The 18,654-nt window shown below is 39.6% G+C and overlaps 2 protein-coding genes across 2 annotated transcripts in view; both read right to left on the bottom strand.

The window, feature by feature from the left end:
* Window positions 1–18,654, bottom strand: part of LOC139459513 (coiled-coil-helix-coiled-coil-helix domain-containing protein 5-like) — a 433,260-nt gene that overhangs the window by 178,230 nt on the left and 236,376 nt on the right. The window lies entirely within an intron of this gene.
* On the bottom strand, window positions 52–16,869 carry LOC139459509 (uncharacterized). The gene is made up of 7 exons (XM_071241010.1): window positions 16,535–16,869; window positions 11,292–13,054; window positions 10,396–10,527; window positions 7,978–8,138; window positions 7,165–7,282; window positions 6,087–6,222; window positions 52–5,747 (listed from the first exon to the last, which is right to left on the bottom strand). Exons 1-7 carry the CDS (start codon window positions 16,695–16,697, stop codon window positions 4,474–4,476), a joined length of 3,747 nt encoding a protein of 1,248 aa, XP_071097111.1. The 5' UTR covers window positions 16,698–16,869; the 3' UTR covers window positions 52–4,473.

Genomic DNA, 18,654 nt, shown 5'->3' with positions numbered 1-18,654 from the left:
ATTTATTCTTTTTGTCATAAATGTACATAAAATAACATCTGAGAATCTCCATGTGAATAAGTGCTTCATTTGAAGATAATACACATTATTTTAACCAAAAAATCAACAACTATTTGCATGGCACAGTATCTAGGTCACAACATAGAAAATTCAATCAAGGTGAAATAATGAAATACTATGAACAAAAAACATGACAAAAATCCAACCCCTAACAATAATACAGTGGAATCTTTCACTATAACACTACTTTGTGGTCCCAGAAAGATGGCTATCATAAAAAAATGTAATGAGTTCCCTGATCAAAATTGTTTCACACTTATTAATTTACACACTTACTCCTGTCCAAAACTATTTGTTTACAACAAAAAGGACAAGACAAATTTTAGTTGTCATAAATATTTTAGAATATGAACAAACCAACAATTATTTCCAAGTCAATTACAATCTACTGTATATTGTTACGATTTTAGATGACCGTACAAATAGACTTTGGAATGTCCACCAGTGTTACCAAGGATGTAACTCTTGCTAGAATATGACCTAAAGAGTCGGCCTCCAGTCTGTGCAGTGCAGTGTTGTCAGATTCCACTGTATGTGTACTCTAGCCATGGCAGGGCTCAATTAAACGAAAACGTCCTTGATAAAGCGAAAAGTCATATAAATTTGCTATATCTGTTTACAGAAGAGCAGTCCTCTACCTTGTGGTGGTACTAGTCATACAACTATTGATGGGTGACAGATGATTTATCCAACATCCATTGACTGCAAAGCTTCCCGTGACATAGGTTTGGAGAGACCTGGCATTCCAACTGGCTCTTCAGCCGGATGAGCCAATGCTTTGACGAATGACTGACTTGTGTTTAGAACAGTATTTCGGTAACATCACAGCCTGAGAATGTAAAACCAAAAGCCCAAAGTGCCTGAAAAACGTTGAGCTTGGGTATGGAGCTGACAAAGCACACAGAGTACAAAGATGGACTTGAACCAGTGATTAGTGGATCCTGGCACATATAGGGGATGCAACTACACAGGGAACTCTGCGATCCTGCTTTACCACTACACTATCCCAAACCATGTATCTCTCAGCAATTAATACACCTTTTTGAAAAAATTATCGGAAAACCTACTGAAGTGCCACCTATTTCATGCTGCTTATTAATGAACAGTTACACAAACATGAATACATGCACCACCCACATCCACTACATATTTCATGCACTGATGTGAGGTATCAAAGACTACCCTTTCTGTCTATTTGGTTTGCATTTTCCCCATGAAAAGTTTGACCATCAATAGTCATTATTGCCTGCTGGTAAACGATTGTCAGTCATTCCCACCTACAGCTAATATAATCTACCAGATGTAACAAAAGATCACTGATAGTATATTTCCACAATGCTATTGTGAATATTTCAAGTTCAAGAATTTTCTTTGCACTTTTGTTGTAGTGAGAAAAATATATTAGAGCCATAAGGCTCTTTAGCTCACTGATAACATATAGTAAAAACATTAATAATGGCAAATTTCTACTAGTCCTTTGTGGCACCTAACTATTGGGCAGTTTGGCAAGGACTTAAGGACCAGTGCCAATTTCTAACACTGCCTTTAAACAAAGATTGAAGGTCTCCGTTGATCAGATTGAGACCTATCAGATGGTATTGCACACCAACATACTTGCTTTGCACAGTGATGTATGCAGACAGCTGAATAATGGACCAAAAGGACTTTTACAATAGGGCTGTAATCTTGTGTAGCTCAACATGTCTTTACTTTTGAGGTCCACAGTGGCCAGAAAAACAACACATTTTATCAATTATCATTCAAGAAACATACCCGGGTATAGTGAACGGGGGTAAGCTAGAGCTTGAGGATAAGCCTACAGCTGTTACATTAGTTTTAAAATTTGTATGACTTCGGTAGTACTGTATTCATATCCATCAAGTATGGAGCGGTCAGGCAAATTAAAAAGACGCTTAAAAAAGCGAGAGTTTGGGTCTTGTTCGCCAAATCCACAATTGCAAAATAAAACAGCGGATGCCTGATGGGCAACGATGAGAATATGGTGCATGATGAAGCCATAGAGTAGATCAGATCATGTCAACAAGTAAGATGACCTTACACATACCCAATGTAAGAATGATTGAATAATACACAAGTATTGGAACTAAATGTTATTTTCAATATGGCTGATTTCTGATTCACTTTTCAGACTAACCATCGATGGTATCACCAGTTTCGGTTCATAGATGTTGAAAATGTAGAGCTAAAGGTAGACGGACATCACACCATGACATAACTTTACACGACCGAAAATGCTATCATGTGAATTATTGCTTAGGATGCAGAGTGCAACTGCATGTGAACTGTGGACTGCAGAATTACTGTTGAGGTGTAATTGCAGCTGTCATGTGGACGCTTGTACATGGATAGACTGGTGTCACCGTGTGATGGTTGGTTAGGAGTTTCACTGTGTTGTTGTACAGACAGGGAGACTAACAGAAGGGCTACACACGTGCAACTTGTACAATTATAAACATAATGAAATAGATCTTGTAAACGTCTACAAGATAATGATCACACATATATATTGCATCTGACCATGACAACTAAGACAATACAGTTATAGTTATTCAATCAAATCTGTTCACTGACTTTGAAAACATTACATGTACATAATAAGATACACCTCTATACATTATATATACATCATCTGGAAATAGTAAGTATTTTATGTATCTATAAACTTCATGATCAGTTTTCATAAACATGTCCTTAAATCAAATCTTCCATGACAACAGTAACACGGAACTACCCGTGGCGATGGGTAGTCTAGTGGTTAAAGGGTTGGCTCGTCACGGTGAAGACCTGGGTTCGATTCCGTACATGAGTACAATGTGTGAAGCCCATGTTCCAGTGTCCCCCGCAGTGAAACTGCTGGAATATTGCTAAAAGCGACGTAAAACCATACAACTCCCTGATCTCAAGTGCATACAGTGTTTGATGAAGAGGTTACAAGAAAGCACTATGAAGAGTGACAGGCATGTATACCCAAGAGTGATACACTTATTGAAGCATTTCAACGGAAACACTTGTACTGACATTCTGACTTAGTGAGTGACCCCTGAAGCTTGGTTGGAGGTTATGCTTTGTTCTGAATACCACTTGAGTTTGATCAAAGATGACTCTGTCAAGTCTTATATGCAACACTGGACTGAAGAACATAAATCAATGCTGTTAGCATGGGTAAGCATTCTTCTTTGAAAATTTAAAGTATACTAATTTCAATTCAGAGAAAATGGACCCCCCATATTTGTTCTACAGATCAGAAGTATTGTAATTCATAAATTCAAAATTTGAAAATCATATCAGTTCTCAATAGATTTAAATGATTACTTTTTTGTGATCATGCATGGTCAGTTCTAGAGTTGACAGTAAGCAACCTTAACACAACCTTCCGGGGTACAAGATTTCACCCTTTCATCAATATGTTTTTGTTTGTTTGTTGTTCAATGCTCAGCAATAATCCAGCTATATTACAGCCATCTGTAAATAATCAAGTGTGGACCAGACAATCCAGTGATTGATATCATTTTCATTGATCTACGCACTTGGGATACGATGACATGCATCAACCAAGTCATTGAGCCTGACCACCTGTTCCAATTAATGGCCTCTTATAAGCATAGTCGCTTTTTACGGCAATTTATCAATGAATCATCATGTTAAAATCATGTCTTTTTGTATTTCATCCAGGGTTTACTAGCCAATTTAGATCTTATTGCAAGTAACTGTGAGAAACATAATATTATGTTATCAAACTATTCCTAAATGAGTTAGGAAGTCTACAAATATTCAGATGTTCTAAGACTGTTTCGATCTATTAACAAAACAAAGTGTAAAACTGGAACTGTTAGAGGGGTGGGGGCGTCTATATTTAAAAATTCAACATTAAAACAAATAAATTAAAAAGCACATAGTCCGTTAGTCCACAAACTAATTACAGACACATCAAACAAGGTGAAGATGTTAAAATATAACACAACAATGGATCCTAACTTGATGAACATACAGTACTGGAACGTAATGAATTCAATAACAGGATGAAAATTTTACCTCAGCAAAGTCAGAATGGTTACCACACTTCCACAAATTCCAAGCACTATTAGATAAAGCATTACATATTTGGTGAACAGATGTGACATTTGCTCAAGTGAAGACCTGGTATGTCTACAGTTTCTACCTGAATGTCCGACATGTAAGCAGGTTTGCAAGATTTGTATGAGACAGGAAGCTTCAGGACAATCATCTATACATGTATTAATTTATCCCTGAATTTGTTGCTACAGCTGGACCCCGGACACTTCTGCAGCAGTCCATCAGATACTCATCTCCTCCTTTAACCTGCATACATCATGGTACCATAAGTTCATTGAACAATATTACAGGTTACTTTTTAAATAACTAAAACAAAGATCATGCATCTTTTGATGCTACTGCACTAAGCATATTCAGATTACTAAGATCTTCCTCTTTGTCCCCATCACTGTCTTCAGAGTCACTACATGGAGGTGCAGAGTGACCATCAGCTCCTGCTGCCCTCGACTCAACACTCCCAGATCCTTGTCCACTCCCAGATGCCCGGAACAGATCTTGGTCACTAACAACTCTACTAGTAGAAGGCCGAGTTACATGAGCAAATCCATCTTCTGAAGATTCACCAGCTAGTCTTTGATCTGGCGCTGGTGATACAACATGGATGGTGATGTTACTGCTATCTGATGATGCTGACGGGGATGGGGAGGCATCCCTCTCAACTGTCTTCATCACCAGGTTCTCGTTTTCAGCAATGGTCAGTGAGCTTGTTATGAGGCTGCTTGACTGCAGATCAGAGATGCGGACATTTGAGAGCTCGGTGTATGTTGCCCCTGCTGACTCAGACACCTGGTAGGGAGGGGGTAGATGAGGATGGTTAAAGCTGCTGGAGGGGTTTACTCTTAGATCCTCAACCTCTGAGTTCATCTGCGCATAACTATATTGAGAGGATGTGCTGGGTTGAGAGTCTAGAGCTATCTGAGATTGCATACTCATATCACATGGTTTCTCCTGGACAGTTGAGGAGGAGAGGGGATTCGGGAAGGGGCCCGGTCCACGATATAAATTGTCTATTGGGTACATTGGAGGTGGATGTTTGGGAACATATCCACTCTGGAACAAATACCCCGATGGTCTGAACACGGGAACAGGGTTTATCACTTGCCTTGGAACATTCTCTGGGTTGTCAGCGCTTGGAATAGTGTGGGGGGTGGGCTTCAGGAATGCTGCTCCCTGTGTGGCTGACACTCGATTGGCATAGTTATGTTCTTTAGGGTGCGAGCCGACAAACTGAGTGGGACTGCAAGTCCGGCAGTTTCTACCTTCATCCGAGCTCCTGGGCTGTCCGTCTTCAGATATGCCCCCGCTCTGGGCCAGGGAGAAATCTATTGCCTTGTCTTGACTATCAATCACAGAAGCTCCAGATGAGTGCCTCCTCTTCCGGGGACTTTGGGTTGAGGTCCTCCCAACTGGTGACTCTCTGCCTTGCACCCCTGACACAGAGGCTGAACTGCAGGAGGGTACAGCACTGGCTGACATGCATGTCTGACTAGACCCAGCACCCCGAGAGGAGATGTCTCTGTCCATGGACTCTGGACAACCATCAGCTCCTGTTGGCAAGTTGTCCTCAGCAAGAAGATCCTCCTCATCATCCACTGAAACACAGTCGACAACATTTAATGTCAGCTGTTCATCATATACAGTGAAACCCCTTAATCTGGACCAAATTACTCTGGAAGCATTGGCTCACATTTGCGGTTATAAGTCAATCAATCAATAAATCAATAAATCATGATTAGATATTCCAGAAAATCCATAACATTACAATAATACGAAAAATAATAACCCTAAAATATGATTAAGCGAAATATATTTAAAAAACCAACATTGTCTGTTATCGATGGTAATCACTTGTAAACTAGAAGTTAACCTTGCTGCAGTTATTGTCACACATACAACAAAGGATTAATCAATTAATAATCATGCATACATACGTCCACCAATTTGCTCCTCCTGCATATCAAAGTTAGCTGCATTGAGAATTTTATCGAGCGCATACTGACGGAACCGTCGGACATGACAATTTCTCATTACTACAGGTGATGCTCCACGTAGGATGGACTCCGCTGCCTACAACAGAAATAAAACCTTAGCAATAGTTCACATGAGTTCCCATCTCATGATGGTTATGAAATGGTTTCACACAAAAAAACATGCTTAATAAAACTGTTGTTAAACGCTGCACTCAGCAAAATTTGAGCTAGATGACTGCAGTCTGTAAAAAATCTGGACCAGATAAACCAGTGATTGACATCATGACCATTGATACACACATCTGGGGTGCAACTTAAAAAACTATACAAAGATAGTGAAACTTTACCATGTTTACCATTTTAACACATTTAACACATTCTAAAATGACAAATGCTGCACTGTATGTTGTCTCTGGCCACTGCAAACCTCGGAGGCCTTAACCCTCTCAGATGAAACTGTATTGCAATACATACTGCAGTACGTATTTGGGCCCAAATTATATATATTTGTTCTGTTCAAATGGAACTTCATTCAATGATCCCGACTTCAGATTGCGAGATGGGTAGTATAGATAAACGACTACCTATTGTGTCATCAGTATGGAATATTAATGTCAAGTGTTTTCTGTTTACATATGAACCCAGTCCATCCAAATGCCTAAAGATAATAGATATGATCTAAATAATTATATATTTATTCTTCTTTGACTGTATCGGAAAATATGGATACACAATGGCTGTATTGATATGCATGTCTTGCTGACGGCTGTATTGCAATATACTGGTATGCCAGTTATATCACACACCCCTACCTAGCAACATGGTAAACAATGAAGCAGTTCAGTCAGGGCACAATGGTCACACATGGTGTCAGTCACATCCTCAGTCAACTTGTTTAACAAACATACTGAGGACATATTCTGTTCCACCCAAAGAAGTGGAGGCAGCTATGCTTTTTAAAGACCACTAGGTTCTATATTTGTCGGATGAGGACCTTGTGACATATTGCATGAAGGTGAAGCCGTCTGTGAATACTGACCATCAAAACATGGACTCCGCTACTGGGTGGATCTGTTTGCTCCAACACATGACAGTCTTCCAGGCTCCATCTTGTCAGGTTCTGTCCAGTGTGGGAGCTGCGATACTTCATGTACTTCCTGGAGAAATAGGAGAAACATCAAAATTAATGGGAGAAATATGTATCACTATAGGGATTAACAGTCAGAACATCCTGTCATGTAGGAGAAATATGACACTACACATGCAATTGGGCAGGTCAGAACATCCTGTCATGTAGGAGAAATATGACACTACACATGCTATTGGTCAGGTCAGAACATCCTATCATGTAGGAGAAATATGACACTATACATGCAATTGGGCAGGTCAGAACATCCTATCATGTAGGAGAAATATGACACTACACATGCTATTGGGCAGGTCAAAACATCCTATCATGTAAGAGAAATATGACACTATACATGATATTGGACAGGTCAAAACATCCTACTGGGGACCAGTGCACATCGAAAAGCACAGGTGTCAAATGTCCTTTTTGGTTCTTGACACAATCCTTGATGCCATGTTCTGAGTAGGATGTAGTCTGTTAACTGCTACTTAGAGATGTTACCAAGCAGACTATTGCAGTAGTCGAGTCTTGTGAGCACAAAACTTCACTAGAAAATATTATGACCTAACCACCTCCTTCAGCATGCTAAGTTGGTATCTTAAATGTCTCAAGGAGGGTTATTAGGTGACTGTGGGGATTGTTAGATTTATGAATATATCTGTTGCAAAGTTTCTATTATGTTAATGGAATTAATCAATCAAGCATGTGTGAGTGGCTACCCACCTCCAGTGGTCAGCTGTTTCAATAGTCACATCGGGATGCTTAGTTGGTGCTGTGTTGACCACCTGGATTGTTCCATCTTGTACATTGGCGACCAGCAGCACCCAATGATCATCTGACGCCTGATACGGCATCAGGATCCATGTGTATTCAGTCAGTACTTCCTGTAACCATAGCAACCATACCTTTCAATTACTTTTCTTTTTTCATTTAATTGTATGTCTATGCATCTCATTATCTGTTCAAAGTCAAACATTTCTGCAAGGACACCTCAAACATAAGCTGTGTCATTTTGCATGTTTTGGCCAATCATTGATTTGACTGAACAGTCAAGTCTCATTAATCCGACACTCGTTAATCTGACAATCGGCTTTATTCGACACTAATTACTTGTTAATCCGACAGTCTTGAATTAGCAAAATCACTCATTAATCAGTCTTGTTAACCCAACACAGTGATCACTGATCAGTGTATCCTGTAGTCATCTGCCCGTGAGTACACAGACCCATGTTTTGATGAGAGATGCATCAGCTGGTAGCTGCATTTTACAATGGCTGCAGAGATAAACTCGCTTAACAATAAACAATTAACATGATTAATGCTTTAAATAAACAAAACAAGATTTATCACATGTTTAAATTACCCCATTCTCTTTAAAATCAGTTAAAAAGTTCTTGATATCGCTGAGGACATCCCATTACAGATCACATCAGAACAACCTTTCATGGACTTTGACTGACCAATCAAATAAGTCATGACTAATAGGAAGGCAGCATTAGCCACTAAGAAAGCAGCGTTCTTGACTTCGGAGCACTAGTTTTAATCTGTCAACGTCCATTCAAGAAGACACTTCAAAAGTACAATGAACTACGGTTATAACGAACTCAAATTTTATTCCTTTATGACCGTAGTTTGTTATAAGCATATATACAGTGGGGCAGGGTATGACACTCCCAAAAATTTCAGCCAGACCACAGGACTGGCTAGCTGAAATACTTGCCAGCCCTGACCAAAACCTGCCTGCCCACTATAATCATATGTTCCTCAGGATAATTTCATTAAAAATATGAAAACTGATTGCTTGTAGCATAAGCGCATTGCTAAATGTTAGGTTGTCTAAAAGCTAACGGGGTTTCTTTTTGGTTACATTTTATCATTCATCTTTACATGTGAATTAATGCTTATCATCGGGAAATATTTAGAATATTTTCACCTATGAAATATAACCCGACCGTCGGGCAGGGGGATTTGAAAATCTGACAGCCTGAGTTGAAATCAACCCGTCTCGGACAGTAGGGCAGGCAGGTATTTCGAACGCTGCAGTGGGGCCAAACAATATGTTCGCCTAAATTTCCTGTAATATTTACCAGGTAGAAAACTTACTCAGGATACAAAAATGTACCAATGTGTGTATCAGGGATAAGGTTTTGGATCAATCTTGCAAATAAACTATGTGATGATGCAATTGGTTCTTCTCTGCAGGGCAATGGACATGTTGGAACAAGGTAAAACTTTTGTTAATATTATACATGTTATATGTTGGCCAGATTATTCATATTTCTTTGTTTACAGAATATTTTGTGAAAAGTATTGTTGGTAGGTTGTAAAAAATATAATAAAAAAACCTTTTCATATCATTATGACCATGTATGTTTCTTTTGTTCTTTAGCATATCATCTGAATATGCTGCTATGTCCGCAGTCTAAGCAACGAGTGTCTCGCTGCTTGACAGTGTTCAATATGTTTCAATTATTTCCTTGATATTTTCTTAATAACATTAGCATGATTAGCACTATTTGCATTATCATCAAAATTATACCATGTATGTATAATCAGAAAAATTAGATTTTCAACATATAAAAAATAATTGATACCTTACACATGTTACAAAGAAAAAGAAAAACCCTATCATCATGTATCAAAAACTGCTCTGAATATACACTGACTAAATATTAACCTTAGTGCCTTATGTGTGTTAGAAGGAGTCAAACCAACCCTAGATCTTACCTGAACTTACTATTCATGCTATTACCAGAGGTTTTGGTTACTTCAAGCAAGGTGTTGTCAACCTGAGTCAATGCTTAGGTGGACCAGGGCCACATTCACAAAGCAATCTTAGTGCAAGACAATCATAACTCCCTTTCTTTAACCATTGTTAACACACTAGTATGATCATTGTAGTGCTAAGATGGCTTTGTGCTTGTTTAACGCCACACTCAGCATTTCTTCGGCTATATGACAGCGATCTGTAAATAATCAAGTCTGAACCAGACAATCCTGTGATTGATCATGTTGATATCATGAGGATCGATCTACGCAATTTGGATACGTTAACGATGAGCATGGGTTGCTGAAGACCTATTCTAATGCAGAACTTCACAGGTCCAATCGCTTTGTGGAAGGGGGACCTTGGTACAGTACCTTGTCCAACATGCCTCTGTTGTATTCCTCTCTCTGCCACAGTTGCTGTAAGGCCATGGGCAGAACATAGCAGTGGTGTGGGAGAAGCGCATTCCAGTGACTGGCCAACATCTGTAGGTAGGCCTTTATCACCTGGTAACCATGACAACAACTTATGTATATCACAAGCTACAGATGTATTCATCTTCATGTCTGTCATCATCACAAGTCAACATTGTAAACATGATAAAAGCAGTTTCACTATTTTTAGAAATTATTGTGGGCCCCCAGCCCCTTACCACTGAACATGCTGAAAGTACTAGAATCATCATCAATGATTATTATTCATACCATGTCACCAATACTGACTACCTCACCCATTAACAACACTTGTAGATGTATTGAAACAAAATCATTGCTAATAATTCTGGTAATAGTATTGTTAGTATTACATATCATGACATGAGCATGATTATGCTTGCGGTACGCCTATGATCATGATGATGAGGAACAACAATGACACATAATCATGAGGATAAACATGATTATGTTCTCAACTAATCATTTTACTTCGGCATGAGCAGACATGGCAAACAGATAGCCAGACAAACACATGGAAAAAGATCATTTCTACACAAAATACACAAGGGGATTCAGATTCTGAAAGGGTGATATGAATATCAATTAAACAGAAAGGGGAAAACCTTTCAAATTGTAAATGCTCAAAATTTAGCTCATCATGCTCATGGTGAAATATTCAACTCGTTTGAAGATGATTCATTGTTATCTTCATGTTTGCAGTTTCAAATTCAAAACATACCAAACTCTTAAACAGTCTTAAAGAGTGCCATGTGGCACACTTGACAAAATTATATATTTTGTATCCCTGTGGTACACGGGTACAAGTCCATACGAACCTGTGCATCAATGGCATCGTTTTTCTCCAGTGTCTTGAGCTGTCCACCAGTCAGTGAGGTCCTAGCAACAGCACACCGGACAGATTCATCCACCTCCACATCTGACCGTGTGTCACATTCCTCCATGTGCGATGGCCAGGTGCTCAGTGTTGTCAGAAACACAGCTACAGGCACTTCTGTCCGGTACGCCCCAACAACACACGCAGTCACCAAGAGATAGTAATTCTTTACATCACTCTCCGACATTGAGTTCTTGCCAAGGAGATTCATCAACCTTGACCTTGCAGTCACCATGTCCTCTCCCCATGCCTGACAGATCTGATAAACCAGCGTCACACATGGGTTGGTCCGTGAATTGAAAGCACTAGGTTTCTGTTTCCAGCTGGATGCCATCTGCATGACATGTGATACAATCAAAGCAAGCTGGCCACTGGCGACAAGTTCCTGGATGAACTCCTCCAGAGTAGGCCGAGAATCCTCAGGATCAGTTCCTACCTCTCTTGTGTCCCTATTCGACTCCCATAACCCAGGCTCTCCTAACATGTTCTCCAAGTTCCTCACATTCTGCACCAGTGTATGAAAACTGCTCTCTAAATCCTCTCTCAAAGTATGGCTCACTCTTGGCCTGCTTGTTCTGTCAGAAGGTGGAGACGGGTTGGACACATCTGTTCTGTTGCAGTGGCCATCTGGCTGTTGGGCACTTGGATGCTGGTCACTGGACTGACCCGTGTCCGTAGCATCTCCAGGGTCATCAGAAGGTACATGGTAACGGTCGCCCACACAGCTGGGACCTGGATCAACGGGAGAACTCTCAGTGAACTCCAGCCTCCTCTTCTTGGGTAGACGACCTGTTGGTTGGACATGGTGTACAGTTGGAGTTCCATGTGTTGCTATTTCCCCCACTGTAAACATAGCATCAGTCTCCTGTCCTTCAACCCTCATTGCAAGTCTTTTCTTTGGAATTACAGACCTAGGTTCAGGTTCGCTTGGTGCACTAATATACACACTACCTCCACCGCCACCCGTGTAACTGTTCATGTGAGCAAAGGATGTGGAGGGTTCATTAGGATTAAAGAGATGGGTAGTATTATCTAAAGGCCTACAAGAAAGTGTCACTTCAGAGAGGAGTCCCAATGGATTTGTCATAGGCATCATGTCCAGACATGCGAATGGAACGGGCACGTGGTAAGTGTCTCCTGCAATAGGAGTTGATGTGAATGGAAGCCCAGTGGACGTGGAAGCTTCAGTGACATTACTAATATGTCTATCCGACTGGCAGCCACTACTGGAAAGTAACATATGCGACTGAGGGACACCTGAATCTTCCTCTGCCACATCAATCTCCACTGTCGGTTCACTGGAGTCCACTGTTCCTGAGTAGTCCTCTTCCTCATCCTCATGGTCAACTTCATCTCCACTAAGAATACCCTCATCCTGATGATCTGAGGACTCATCACGGGGAGACAATTCGGATGTGTCTACCTGAATCCCTGTAGAGGAGCAAGTTGTATGCTTCTTCAAGTTGCTCCTGGGTTTCCTGTGCCGAGGAACAGCTCGTGATATGGACTCATCCCCTAGGTAGTGAATGACCACATAGTTGTTTGGATTGTGATACAAGGTATACACATGCTTCATAAACTCCCGAGTCCATCTGCCATCTCCAACCATTGCACAGAAAAATACCTTCCTCACAATAGGATTCGTCTTGGGTTGACCCCTTGTCCCATCATGGTGGAAGTGGATGTTGTCATTTTTCCAGGCCTCTGAAATCATTAAATAACTGAGTTTTTACTTGTAACAAACTTGTATATTGTATATCAATGATATATTGTGAATTGTATATTGATAATACTTATCCTATCTCACTCATTCTTCTTTCAATCCAAAGTAGAAACTTGCCTAAACAAAGGTACATTTGTATCCAGCTTCTTCAAGACAATTCAATTCTGTCTGGGACGTGAAACAACATTACCATGGCATCCTGGCAAAATTGACATGTTTGTATGAGATCTCACATGTTAATAAGAGTAAAAAGACTATTGAAATCATATCCCCACTTACCAGTTTTGTTCAGAAGAGGGGGAATGTTCTATCAATTATCATGGTTCTACATATCATAGTAGCCCAAGGTTTAATATTTCTCACGCTGTGGTCATTTCTTTCCCTGCTACAGTCCATTTCAGTGTGTGAAATAACTGCCTGCTTATGACAGGTAACTTTTCTCTTGGGATGCATGAAAGTTTCCCCTAACTGCTTGACTGTCTGGCAGATAATTAAAGCCATCTTCATGATCTTACGTATTCAGTTTAATAATAACTCCTCACAGATTCTCAAGTAATTGTTTGCATTATCTTAACTTAATCAAGATGTAATTTTTCAATATTTATAATGTTTAAAATGAAGGCTGGTAAATTTGAAGATGGGCAGGCAAAATTTATGGGTCACTTTCCCGACTGCATTGTTGGGTATTAAAATCATTTCCACTGTTCAAATACTGGTCAATTTCAATCTCATTTAAATCAGATCATTGTTCTCCCTAGACCCTACTAAAGAAAAGATCTCAGGACATCCCCGCCAATACAGGACATGTATGAACAGATGAATGTGACTTTTGTTTTGTTTTTAGAAATATTACTGACCATGGGTGTCATTTAATCAATCAGAAAATGCGGAGATATTGCTGATACCTAGGATCTAATAGTAAGCATGATCGTAAATCTAGTAAATAACTGAATGTTGTTGATACAAGAAACTGATAAATACTATACCGTATTCAACGTAATAAGCGCACAGGGCACTCTCAAAATTAGAAATAGGGGGCTCTTATTAGAATATACTTTAGTGAAAACAAAAAACAGAATTAAAAGATTGTAAATTTCGAGGTTTATGCTGACAGCCTGAAATGATACAAAAGAAAAGTATGTGCGTATAATACAAGACAGATATATTTTCCAGAATTTAATTGCCCATAATTAAGGGTGCATATAATCACACAAATAAATAAGTCTTGTGTACATTGATCAATCGGAAGGGGTGCTAATTGGCATTGTTCACTAGCCAATATATTAGTAAATATCGCTGTGGGTGCTTATTACGTCGAATATGGTAAGCATGTTAAGTAAGGAGGTATACTTCTATTATTTTTTTCATAAACATGGTATCTGGTAGGTAAGTGGATATCAAAATATTATAAATAAATAAACAACATTTGAAATTTGTTTTCTGTGGTACAAAAAGTACGTTATTAGCATGATTAGTGACTTGTCACAGTCATAACTGCCATTGCCATAATGTTTAATACGTCACGGGTCATCACAACAGCATGCAGTCCACAGTTGCTGATCTGTCGCTTATCTTGATCATGTATAACATGTATAATATTATGTTTTCACTAGATACGGATGTAAGTAGCACTACCATGACTACACTTAGGCTCTCAGCTTTGTAAGTCACAGTATAAGACACTGATATTTTTGTGCTATCATTCGCAGGTTTTTGCATGTTTAGGGTCCTCAAGGCAAAACATCTTTTCTCTCTCCAAGAACTGTCACCTGGACTGATACATGTATCAACATTGTAAATATTTAATTGAAACATATTGTCTGCCTCTGTATTTCTATTGAAAATTAATTAAGTTATGAACCTGCAATTTCACTCAAATACTGATACATGTATCAACATTGTAAATATTTAATTGAAACATATTGTCTGCCTCTGTATTTCTATTGAAAATTAATTAAGTTATGAGCCTGCAATTTCACTCAAATACACACAGGTCAAGCTCACCATTAAAATACCCCCTCAATTCTCTTCAGAACACATTGATAGTGACAAAATATTATGCAACGATAGAAGCTAACATTTTCAGCCAACGAGTCCTTATTATGATAACATGTAGCAAAACCCTTAAACAAATTTTGACTGGTCCTGATCATGCCTTAACTAGTGGGCTGTTTGGCAAGGACTATAAGAATTTTAGGAATAGTACCAATTTCTAATGCTGTAACAGAAATGGTATGTCACTATTGAATGCAATAACTGGCAATAAGGAATCTCCTTGACAACATTTGTCTCTTGTTATCGGATTACTAATCGTCATCTTCCCGAGGCAAGGAAGTTAACCAGCTATAAAAGTCCAGTTTCCACCCTTGCCACACTAGGCTGAAATATTGTAGCACCACTGGTGGCTATTACAAATTACTGTATTCCCTTCTTTGTCCCTCCTATTGACCAATAACATTCCACCTATCACATTACTTGCATACAAAATGGTAGCAAACAGTCAAGACGATCTGATCGATAATCAAGATCAATATTGTAATAGAATGTGTCTTTAATCATGATTAGTTACGTGATTTTGATTGGACTATACTGACTTGTTTGGTTTGTTAGTCCAGTCCAAATATTACTCTGAAATTCCAGCCTAGTTCCACAAGGGTGGACACTGGACTTTCATTGTCAGCTATAAGACCCTTGCCTCGGGAAGATGACTTCTCATTTGATAATCGACATATTGAAACAGATTATAAAAGAAGACTTATGTATGGTATGTGTCATATGCAAATAGGCCAGTAGTGACCTGCTTAGAGTTAAGAAATATAATTGTGGTAAAAACATCAGAACAACTCACGTTTCATTTTGATGTGGTTAACCTTATTGTGTTATGGATTCATAAATCATGTTTTAGTTTGTTGTCAAAACGTTAAATACATTTTGCCATTCTTGTTTTGTTTTTTTGTTTCATTGTATTGTCATTAAATGGTCTAGCAAAAAGATACAATTGATTAAAGGCCACAGAAACTTGTTTGCCTCGTCTATGATTTTTTTGCGACTTTTTCAATTTTTATTGTTACATGGTCCTGTGCTTGGAGATACTTTTTGGGGCACTGTATTGTTCATCACGAATGAAACGTTCGTGTAAGTTCGACGCACGGGGATTCCCCCTTCAGTCATTTCCTTCTCAAACGAGGAAGCATTTGACAATGAAAATTTAGATACATTTTGGACTCGAACAACCGCGAGTACTGTCATGGCCACATCGCTACAGAATAATAATTCACACATCTTTCTTTCAAAACACTCATCTTGATTCAAATTATTTGAGAATAAGGAGTTTGACAAACATAAATCAACTATAAAATCTCGTCCGTTCATGGACCTCAGCAATGCTCAAGCGTTAACACCATGACGAGTCATGCGTATCAATTATTTCAGAATAAGTTCAACGGATTTCGACAACTTACCTCGAGGTGCGTTGTTTTCAATACAAAAAACAAAAACATCCCCTCCACGGGGTGCAATCGGGGCTCGTCTGATGACCTTTGACATGTCGGGGCCTCTCAAAATAGAAGCGACGAATGTCGCTTTGAGAGGCATTCGCTTTCCTGATATGTATGGCGTTGTCATCGTGAATTGTGCGGCTGGCGTCCTTTTGACCACTTATTCCGATGTTGTTGTATCACAGGGTTTCTAATGATCCATACAAGACCAGCGTTGCCCGCCACACTTCCTCAGTTTGGGAGGAAAACAGACGCATACCAAAACATTCGGACCATCTCAGCTGTCAGCTAAAACCGGATCTTTACATCTTGTCGGTAGAGGGCTCCACTTGTTCGCGTTAATCCGTGTCCCTTCGTCAGCAACCATTCGGCTGAATCCGGAAAAGACGAGTGGTAACGGAGATTGTTTAACCTCGGATAATATCGGATCGAATATGCACGGGAGACCACTCTTGACTTCTATTATTTGTAACGAAGCGCTCAAAATAAACGCAATTAAGGCATTTCAGGATCGATTTCTATCAAAAGACTTTTCGCGGATTTTGTTTTGTAAATCAAGTGATCAAGTCTTTCTGTCAAATCTGTCTTAAATCATTGTCTCTGCGCGGTAAGAGGGGCAAAATGGATATGCACAAAAAACATTTACAGATAGGTATTAGTATATGGTCTCTGATATGAATGATACTTTTATATATGCAGACAAACACGCGGATGATATATACCCCCTGTAATATGTTCAACATCAGAACTTAAGGGTGTCTATATCATTGAAATGTACATGTTACAGTGAACGAGAACATGTTGCTACTGGTCTTCAGCAACCCACGCTTGTCGTAAGAGGCAACTAACGGGATCGGGTGGTCAGGCTCGTTGACTTGGTTGATGCATGTCATCGCTCATGATATCAATAACTGGATATTCTGGTTAAGACTTAATTATTTACAGACTGCCGTCTCATAGCTGGAATATTGCTGAGTGTTAAACAAACAAACAAACACAAATCGATCTTAGCACTACAACGATGATACTAGAGTGTTAAAGAATGGAAGTTATGATTGTCTTTGCACTGAATGAGGCCCTGGTCCTCAGAGCAGAGCAAACCTAGGATTGTGGGTTCAAATCCCAGTTCGCCCGGATTCTGTTTCTAGGTTTGTCAGCACTATACTCGTGCTCTGGGTTTAACAAAAGTGGCAAACGTCTAAGACTTACATCACTTGGGGCTTTCTTCCCACATCAAGATGACACGCCGTGATATAACTGGAATATTGTTTAATACGGCATTTAACCCAACTCACTCACTCATACCACACACCACACCCACAACGCATGCTTTTTCACACTGAGATCGGCTTGCATTGGTTAAGTAACTTCTAACAGATAGAAAGTAAAATCCGACCTACGCTCACATTGTGCACGTCTCTCTGAGTATCAGTCTCTTGTTTAACGCCGCAATATTCCAGCTATATGACCCCGTCCTATAAATAATCAAGTCTGGACCAAACAATCCATTGGCTCGCTGACTTGGCTGATGCACTTGGCTGATGCACTTGGCTGATGCATGTCACCGTATCCAAATTGCGCGGATCTATGCTCATGATGTAAATCACTGGATTGTCTGGTCCAGACTCGATTATTTACAGACCGCCGTCATATAGCTGGAATATTGCTGAGTGTGGCGTTAAGCAACAACAAAAAAACTGCATCATCCGCAAATATACTGACAAGTCATCATGAAGCCGAATGCTCCAGATACCTAGGCTATCCTAAATGTGCAAGCAGTTATATTTCTCTAGAATGTCCGAAAGGTATCATTGCACATGTGGGCTTGGTGTACCTCCCGGCGCAGGTACTACAGAAATGTACCCCAGGTACGTTTCTGTAGTTTGATTTTGGCTAGCGTACATTGCTGTATACAGAAACGTACCTGGGGTATATTTCCGTAGTAACCTGTGCCGACAAAGACTCCTTCAGCCCTTCTCCCCGTATTGTCTTTGACATTTTGTCACTGGCGTTACCAATGTGTAAAGCAAAGGCTCCATATTTCGCTATTTCGTGAAATGTTCATTTCTGAGCTGAGTTGTTTG

This window comes from Haliotis cracherodii, unplaced genomic scaffold, assembly GCF_022045235.1.
Source record: "Haliotis cracherodii isolate W230 unplaced genomic scaffold, xgHalCrac1.p SCAF_13, whole genome shotgun sequence".
Taxonomy (NCBI): domain Eukaryota; kingdom Metazoa; phylum Mollusca; class Gastropoda; order Lepetellida; family Haliotidae; genus Haliotis; species Haliotis cracherodii.
Note: the sequence above shows the minus strand (reverse complement) of the source record. Positions and strands in the feature narration are given on the sequence as shown.